At 48.7% G+C, this 9,414-nt stretch overlaps 1 protein-coding gene across 2 annotated transcripts in view; it reads left to right on the forward strand.

Moving 5' to 3' along the window:
• Positions 1 to 7,898, forward strand: part of Gorasp2 (golgi reassembly stacking protein 2) — a 30,407-nt gene extending 22,509 nt beyond the window's left edge. Inside the window, exons 6-10 of one of the 2 annotated variants that reach the window (XM_052182662.1) lie at positions 43 to 175; positions 1,158 to 1,281; positions 4,543 to 4,629; positions 5,344 to 5,463; positions 6,833 to 7,898. In XM_052182662.1, coding sequence (XP_052038622.1) covers positions 43 to 175; positions 1,158 to 1,281; positions 4,543 to 4,629; positions 5,344 to 5,463; positions 6,833 to 7,167 — 799 coding nt within the window. In that variant the 3' untranslated portion in view covers positions 7,168 to 7,898. The remainder of the gene's footprint in view (positions 1 to 42; positions 176 to 1,157; positions 1,282 to 4,542; positions 4,630 to 5,343; positions 5,464 to 6,832) is intronic. The other variant, XM_052182663.1, reaches the window with a different exon arrangement.
• Positions 7,899 to 9,414: the final 1,516 nt, after the last annotated feature.

The following is a 9,414-nucleotide window of genomic DNA, read 5'->3' on the forward strand; positions in this document are numbered from 1 at the left end:
ATAAGAATAAAAATAAATAATAATTTATAAAAATGTTTTTAGCCTTGGATGTGGCATCGGCTATGGTTATTTGCACCGAATACCTACACGCCCCTTTGAAGAAGGAAAGAAGATTTCCCTTCCAGGACAAATGACTGGTACCCCCATTACTCCTCTTAAGGATGGATTTACAGAGGTAAGATCCTTTGACCCGGTGGCCATTTCTGTGTGGCCTATGTTGATGGCTGTAGTTGAGACATGCAATGCTGAGTTATACAGTAAGCGTCATGTTTGAGGTTCCTGTCCATCTGGAGGGAGGTGTGTGCTGGCTGGACTAGAGAACCGAGGACTAGGTGTTGAGATCCGAGATCATGAGCACAGAGGGAAGATTAGGCCAGTGGAAGGTGCTAAGATGGTCACAGGGTTGTGTAGCGTGCAGGGTTTGTAACAGTTCTTAGGAAGGCACCCCAGGTGATTACTTCTATCTGCTTAGCCACATAATAACCACACCCGAAAGGTGTAAAGGTGGGGCTAGGGTTTGGTGGTGGGTCTGTGTGTGTGCGTGAGTGTATGTGTGCGTGTCTCCACAGAGGCCAGAAAAGGGAATTGGAGCCCTCGAAGTTCCGTGCAGTTGTGAACTGCCTAGGTGGGTGCAGGGAACCAAACTCAAGTCTTCTGTAGTTCTTGCTGCTTGTGTTGCCATCTCCAGACCCTGCCATGTTGTCTTCAGCCTTCCCTACTCCAGAGGAAGTGCAGCTTCTGAGAAATTTCTCCTTTCCTCACTCTCCATGGCTGCAAGGCCTGGGGCCAAAGCCCAGGTAGTTAGTTCCACCCTCTTCCACCCAGTAATTGGTGCGTTCATTGCATGTCACCATTCTAAGTGACAACCTAGAGAGGTCAGTGTGTGAAGATCATACTGTCACATGGCAGCCAGGGAAAGGACAGAATGTGATAAGAGAATGCAGAGTCATAAGGGAATTAGAAGTGACACTGAATATAGGGACGCTAGAGTGTCTAGAGACCAGATTCCTGAAAGGTGGAGGTGCTGTCGGTGAGAGAGGAGTGAGTCTGCTGAGGCAGAACTGCTGAGATTAGAGAAATGAGTATGTCAGGACTTCCAGCTGGTTTCTCAACTACTTCATTAGTAATTCTCCACCCACCCCCTTTCTTTTTGCTAGGTCCAGCTGTCCTCAGTCAGTCCCCCATCTTTGTCACCACCAGGAACTACAGGAATTGAGCAGAGTCTGTCTGCACTCTCCATTAGCTCGGCACCCCCGGCTGTCAGCAATGTTCTCAGTACAGGTATGTAGTGCCATGCTCGCTTAGCGGCCGTGCCGTGCTCTACCCGTTTTGGTTTAATGTTGTCTTAAACAGCTGTATGGAGAGAGAATTCCCATGCCATCCTACTCACCCACTTTAAGTGGTTTTTATTTATTTGCAGAGTTATACAACTAACACCTCAGTCATCTTGGAATACTTCATTGCCCCCAAGCCCCAGAGAAAGCCTCCGCTTAGCTCTAGCCACCCCCTGGTTTTCATGGTCTGCCTGGCTGAAGCAGCTGCTAATCTTGCCACCCATTATGGATATTTCTTAGAATATGTAGTCTTGTGATTGCTTTGTGTTCTTAGCTCAGTGTTCTCAAGGAGCGTCGATATTGTTGTATAGATTAGCTGTTCCTTCTTTTTAATTAATGTTTTACAATATGGCTATGTTACATTTTCTTTTTTTTTCTTTTTCTTTTTCTTTTTTTATTTTTTTAGATTTATTTATTATTATATGTAAGTGCACTGTAGCTGTCTTCAGACAGCCCAAAAGAAGGCATCAGATCTCATCACAGATCGTTGTGAGCCCCCATGTGGTTGCTTGGATTTGAACTCAGGACCTTTGGAAGAGCAGTCATTACTCATTACCCATCAACGACCTTCTAGCTGATTTCTGGGTCGATGTAGTAACCGTAGGTGGGGCTGTTTCACAAGGCAGAGGCCCGTCTGGCCAAGTCATTCTAATGACTGAGAATGACTTTTGGAGAAAATTGACAGCTCATTTTGATTCCTCCCTTGTCATATTACAGTTAAACCTGTACTGTGTTAGATGAACCGAGGTCCCTGGAGCTGACGAAATGGCTTCTGGATACTGAAGAGACAAACAGGAACGAAGCAATGGTCACTCACAAAAGACTGAAAGAACTGAGCATTTTCACTGTTGAGTCCATTTTAAAAGACAGTACTAACATTTTCAATGTAGAATGCAAATTTCAGACATGAAAGTATTAACCATGACATGTCAGAAGCAGCTTCCTGTGAGAAGTGCTTTTCATCTTGACCTCTTGTCCTCAAAGAACTCCACATGACAATTGTGGACAGAGGAAAGTGTGTTGGTTTTGTTTTTTAATTTTTCTGTAGATGTTTTAGAATATTAAGTGGTGTTAATCAGTGTGAATTTGGTACACACCTCACACTGTCTGCCCTCTCCTGATTTTTCTGCAGAAAGTATATTACCACCTATAAGCCAAGGTCTTTATTGTCTGCTATGTTTCATGTCTTCCCTCTCCTTCTGTAAGGTTGGGTTTCTCTTCCCACTGACAAGGGCCTGGGTGCCTAGAGCACTATGTAGCAGAGAGTGGGTACCCTCCAGCTGGCATGCCTGAGCCCACCCACCAGCCCACTACCTTAAGAATCTGACGCAGGGGGCTGGGGAGGTGACTCAGCAGTTAGGGCTCTGACTGCTCTTCCAGAGGTCCTGGATTTGATCCCCAGCCCCCACATGGCAGCTCACAACCCTCTGTAATGCAGTCCCAGGGGATGAAACATTGTTTTCTGGCATCTGAGGACACTAATCACCTATAGTGCACAGACATATATGCAGGCAAAACTCTGACACACATAAAATAAATACAATAGTTAAAAAATGTGATAGCAGCAAAGACCACTCTCCTCCCTAACTGCCAGGAGCTCCCGGACTGAGTAAGGCTGCGCGGCCCTGGGTTAACGTCCCTGCTAAGATTCCATCAGTTAGTTTTTGGTACAAAAAATGAAATTTACCCTTTAAAAGGGAAGAAATATAATGTGGAATGTTTTATTACGATACAGGATTTAAGCAAATCCAGGTTATTTTTATTTTCTTTTTGTAAAAAAATTTTTTTTAGATTTTTTTTTTTAATGTGTATGACTGTTTTGCCTTCCTGTGTGTATGTGCACCACACATGCTCCTGCTGCCTTGGAAGTCAGGCAGTGTCAGGTCCCCTAAACTAGAGTTACAGACTGTTGTGAGCCACTGAGCCGACCCTGACTGACCCTCCAGCCCGTTCTTCATCTTAAAGGCAAGATGTAAGATAGACATGTTACACAGTTACAGGTTGCTATTGCATGTTACTACTTAGCAAGCACCACTGATAACAGTGGGGGCCAGAAAAGAGAGGAGTTCCCACACTGGAGTTACACGGCCTGAGGTCCTGGAACTGTGCTCATTGTCCCACCGAGGCTTTCTCTTCTTTCTTCATCTCTGTTTCCTTCCTTCCCTCCTTCCTTCCTTTCTTTCCTTTCTTCCCCGCTCCCCCTCCGCCCTATTTTACGGTCTCCAGTTTCTTCAGGAGAAACACTAGTAAATAAGACCAGAGGCCTCTGGTTGGCTCCTCCTGTTCAACAGTTCGCTCCTGTTGCGTATTAAAGCCCGTTTGTGTCAGGCACAAACCTGTTCCCCATGGCACTGGAGCCCCTGACCCAGCAGCTCTGAGCAGACGCCCTGCAGTTGGAGCCAGGCCTAAGCACGGGTTCGTTTGTCTGAAACACTGCAGGTAGCTTGATGGTCAGTGCGGGCTGTGTTCAGCGTGCCTGTGTTTTGACTTCCATCCCTTACATGAGGTATGGAATTTTCCACTTGCGGAGTCACATTGGCTCTCAAAAAAGCTTTATATTTGGGATTAGCTCAGATTTTGAATTTTCAATTAAGGGTGTCCAACATGTATTGCTATTGTGACAGAAAAGCCTCCCTTGAATAGGTTGATGCCAGTAGACAGGTCTTCCTCAGATGGCATCCTGAGAACCTTGTAAATGGAGAATATTCCCACAAGCCTCCCGATACGGGTGGGGATATGCTGGGTGTGTAGGTTAAAGGAAGCCTAGTCCTTCCCTGCACCTCTGGGAATCGAGGTGTTCTTCTTCTGCTCAGACATCTCTGCCATCATCCTCATTCACAGACCAGCCCGGCTTTCACTGCTCCCAGGGCAGAGGGCATTCCAGCAGCCCTGTGTTTGCACAGCCTCCATGCTGGCGTGAGCCTGCTCCTGATCTGAGCCATCTTAGGCCGGTGACAGACTTCTTGTCCAATATGTTTATCCAGGGAAGGCTACACAGTTTTCTCACCCGTCACAAGGCTGTGGCTAAGGTGTCTGTCAGGGCCATACAGTCGTTGCTAAGTTAGCTCTGAAAGGTTATACATAGTTAGGGATGTAGCCAGGAGTTGGGCCTGGCCTCGTGAAGACCAAACAGCATCCTCCTGTATGTGATCTGTTCATAGCTGACAGCAGAATTGCTTTTAAAATGATTTAATGTGCTTTATTTTAGGTGTACCAACTGTACCATTGTTGCCACCACAAGTAAACCAGTCCCTTGCTTCTGTGCCACCAATGAACCCAGCTACCACATTACCAAGTAAGCAGCAGGCTAAAGACTTGTCTGATAATGGTATTTGCTTCTGAACTTCTATCTTTGAATCTTCCATTATCACTGCCGAGCCCTTCGATAGAACAGGGGAACTCCTCTTAGCAGGCCAGGAAACAGGTACATTTGGCCCGAGACGCCCCAACACCTCCCTTCCCCACCCATGTGTGTGTAGGACTTCCTGGTGGCTCTTCTGTGGCCGCCCTGGCTAAGATGGCTCCTTATTTATTTATGTATGGAGAAGCTCACATGTCAACTTGTGTGGATTCTTAGTATTTCTGGTACAGACTAAGTCCTGTTGTCCAGCTGATAGCAAGGAGAAGTTACTGGAGTGATGTGTGTGTCAGAGGCTCCCATCCCAGGGCTGCGATTGTGCAGACATAGTCAACCATGAGCTGCACAAGTGCTCACACGGAATGCTGGGGTGTAGTTGTCTACTTGTGCTTCTAGGTAGTTGCCACAGTAAATGAGTCTTTGCTCCAGGTACTGGAGCACTGGGCACCTTCTCTTGTTCAGGGTCGTGCGAGCATTTGTTGCTCATTGTAACATTTGCCGGTTTCACAGCCTAATCCCTTAGACACAAGAACACGTTCTGTGGGACTCCGTTGTTGCTCTTCAGTGAGCCCTAGTGTTGGAATTCTGAAGATGCTTTTGTCTCCTTCCCGGGGAAATGGCTTACCTTGTGTTCTTCGTCACCCTGCTCAGGTCTGATGCCTCTGTCAGCAGGGCTGCCTAGCCTCCCCAGCCTCCCCGGCCTCTCCAGCTTCACCCTCCCTGCTCCACACCTCATGCCGGGCGTCGGCTTGCCAGAGCTCGGGAACCCGGGTATGTTGCACGCCTTGCCCTCCTAAGACAGTGCCAATAAAAAGACATATTCAGGAAAGTGAGGCCTCAGTTCAGTCTTTTCTAGAAAGAGCAACTCAGCTTAACACATTTCAGCCACTGCTAATTAGTATCTGTCTCTTATATGGAGAAGAAGAAAGAAACGTCCATGCCCAGCCTTCTGCCTCCCTCCCTTGCCCTACACCCTGGCAGGATTGGCCCAGACAGGCTGTCGCAGAACCAGTGGAGTGGCCCTGTGCACTGGATTTGACAGTGTGGTACGGGTTACCTCCTAGAGAGGCTTGAATGCCCTCTCTTCACTCCTGTTTCAGGATGCAAACCGCAGGAAATGCTGGCACCTGCTCTGTGCGACCCAGGCCTGTTATTTTTTGTTGTTGTTGTTGTTGTTGTTTCTGAGATTGGAGGGGGAGGGAGAGTCTCACTGTGAACTGGCCTAGGCTTACCGCAAATGGATTGACTTCCTGTGTCAGCCTCTCCAGTGCTGGGATCACGGGTGTGTACTCAGTGCCAGCTAAGTATTCTGGGTTGTTGACAGACGGTTTGAGATCACATGCCCAGGCAGAAAGGGAACAGCAGTCCCCAAGTCTGCTCTTGCTGATGCTCCTGGGACTTCCCATCGTGACACTGTCATGATCACCCCACACTAAATATTGGTTGTCATTGTCACACTTCTGACAGATTTGCAGTTCTTACATGAGCTCAATGCAGCAGCAACCTCAGTACCAGGGCTGAAGAACCAGGGCCCCAGAAGGCTCAGCCGCGCTGGCCACACTCCCTGCTTCTTCCCCTGGGGCCCATGTTCTTGGTCCCCTCTGTCTTTAAATGCAACAAGCCTCTAAGAGCAGGACCACTTCTCTAGCCAGTGGTGTCCTGGACATACCCTGGACAGTCGCCTTCTTTAAAAGTCTCCAGAACACCGCACCAAGAGCAGCAGAGACAGTTGTCAGGCCTCCCCAGGGGCAGGGTGGCTTCCTTGAGGCAGCCCTCGCTGCCCCTCCATGGCTCCTTCCTCTTCGCTGACAAGAGGCAGCTGTAACTGGACTTGCCCCTTGCCTGGGAGCAGGGTCTTACCTCACATCCTGCTAGCGCCCTCAAATGCCCTGGAGCACTGCTTTCCATCATTCTAGAAGGATCTGCTCGCCCATCGGCAGGTACCCTAAGTGCAGGCCTGAGGCACACGGAGCTTGGCAGTGGAAAGCTTTTGTCCCCGGCCTGCAGTTAGAGGTCAGCAGAGCCAGCTGTGCTGCACCCCCTTGGGCTGCAGGCTCTAGGTGCAGGCAGAGGGGCCTGCAAAGGTGCAGCCGCCTTCTGGGTATGGGAGGATGTGTGACCTCTGCTGTTTCTGTCCTAGGTTTGCCGCCTCTTCCCTCCCTGCCTCCCCGCAACTTAGCCGGCATTGCTCCTCTCCCCATGCCAGCCGACTTCCTCCCATCATTCCCTTTGGTTCCAGAGGGCTCTTCTGCAGCCAGCGCAGGGGAGCCGCTGTCTTCCCTTCCGGCCACGGGCCCGCCTTCTGACCCTGTCACGACTACTGCAAAGGCAGATGCCTCTTCCCTCACTGTGGATGTGATGTCTCCTGCTTCCAAGGTCCCCACCACTGTTGAGGACAGAGTCGGCGACTGCAACCCAGCCATGGAGAAGCCTGTGTCTGCAGTTACGGATGCAAATGCTTCTGAGTCTTCTTAACTTGGAACCAATCTTCAAAACCGACGTGGTCTGTTTATTTAACCACGGGATCATGTCTGGAATCGCAAACTACCATTGATTTCATACTAGTTTGTACCGTATCTGTAGGTGTCCTGTACATAATTCTACGCAAGAGGCTGAGGGCTTGTCTCCCACCAAGTTGGGGGAATTACAGCCAAGGAGGGCAATCTGAGAATGTGCTTGTATTTTAAACAACCAAAAAAGTTGTTATGGTGGCTTGCCGCCAGGCATCCACTGCCATTCTGGGATGTACATCTTTGGAAAAGAGATGGCAGGGTGCCCGCTAGGTTCCCTGGGCCACTGCTATGCCTTGTGTAAGGAAATGAAATATTTTATGCCTAGTGCCCACACGCAACATTTCTTGTACTTTGTAAGTCGTTTGCAAGAACACAGACCACCTCACTAAACTGTAAAAGGAAACAAGAATTTAATGTTGGTCTCTGTGAGTCGCATCTCTATTAAGGTTTACACAACGCTCCCAGTTGAAGATGTTTTGTTCCGGTTCACGGCACACTATTAATTGAACATCTTTTTATTCTGCCTGTACACAGATCTTGTTTTGAACTCAGAATTACTCAGACACCATTTTGTAGCTGCTGCTGTTGCTTTAGATGCCTGTGGTAAGATGGCATTTAAAGAGAAAGAGAGGAGGAGGAGCTGCGCTCTGTAGCTACTTAACGGTATTGCGGCAATAAACTTGAGTCGCTTTACGTTCTCCTTGTGTTATATCTAAAAGACACGGGGTTCTTCACGTGTGTCTCACACCTCTCAAGTCAACTTACGGTGGATGCGCTTTCTAAGTTTCCAGTAGATGCTATATCAAGTGGAATTGATTTCCTGGGTGATAGAAAAGCATCTGATAGCCCCCTTTGGAAATAAGGTGGAAGCAGTTTGTTGACTGTTGCCGTGGTGCTATCATAAAGACGCCTACACTGCAGCAGTGGCCACTGCTGACACTGCCAGAAACCCAGCCCCTGGCCCAGGATGCATTTATAGAGACACAGGCCTGAAGTTGAGTGAGGTAGAAGTCCAGCCAGGCAGTGGTAGTGTTGGTGGTATACTTTAATCCTTTAACTCCAGTACTTGGGAGGCAGAGGCAGGCTAATCATGTGAGTTTGTGGCCAGCCTGGTCTACAGATGGAGTTCCAGGATAGCCAGGGCTGTGTAGAGTGATCCTGTATGCTCATCTGCATGGGTGTCCACCCACAAGGTCGTGGCATGGTCTCAGATGGCTGCTGGAAACCCAGCCACCGTTCCTCAGCCGGAAGACAGGCATTCTTATCCTTCTGGGATCACCGTAGAGAGGTTTGCTCCACCATCAGAACGTAAAACTGCTGACAAGGAGCCATGCAGCCACATAGAACTGGGAGGCAGGGAAATGGACCCTTCAGTTCTTGTCCACCTCGACTGTCAGCACATAGAGTCACTGGGAAGTCAGTGGGCAGCCCCCTGGACATGTGCAGTGGAGTCACTTGCCAGTATTTGAGGAAAGCAAGACACTCAAGGGAAAGGCACTGGGAAGGGACAGTGAGGTGACATTTGCAGGGAAGTGTGGCAATGGCTGTGTGTGTGTGCGCGTGAGAGTGAGGAGTCAGTGTGCGTGATGGTTAGAGGATAGCTTATGAGAATTGCTTCTCTGCTACCAAGTGTGTTCTAAGGACTGGACTCAGTTATGAGACTTAGTGGCAAAGTCCTATGTCCACTGCGCCCACTCACCAGCCACATTTATCTTCCCTGTTGATTTTGTCCCTTTCGTGTTTTGCCCATGCTAAAGGGTTCTCTCTAGAAGGACTGCGATTCTTCGCTTGGCCCAGCTTAGTGAGGAGACAGTGCACTGAGTGAGAGTGACCAGAGCACGTGTGTGTGACCACTCACAGAGGGTGCATCCGTGGCACTCGCCCAACCTGCAGGACGGAGGCTTGTCTCCGCACCCCACAATTGTTCACAGTTTTTAAATTTTGTGGTGATATCTGTGGGTTCTTTAGATTTTAGGAACTTCCTCAATCTTAACTGGTTTTGCTTAAACTTCCTGATTCTTTTGAGCAAGTGTTTGAATTTGCATGTCAATTGCTACCCGACACTCTACCCCTCCGGCAGCCCTTATAATCTTTCTGCAGTGTTTCCTGAGTCCTGGGGAAGGCAGTAGATATGTCTGGTTATTTTCCTTCACCTTTGATTATTAGGCCACTGTGCCACAGCAACAGTCGCTTGTTTAGAGAATTTAAC

This window comes from Apodemus sylvaticus, chromosome 5, assembly GCF_947179515.1.
Source record: "Apodemus sylvaticus chromosome 5, mApoSyl1.1, whole genome shotgun sequence".
Classification (NCBI taxonomy): Eukaryota; Metazoa; Chordata; class Mammalia; order Rodentia; family Muridae; genus Apodemus; species Apodemus sylvaticus.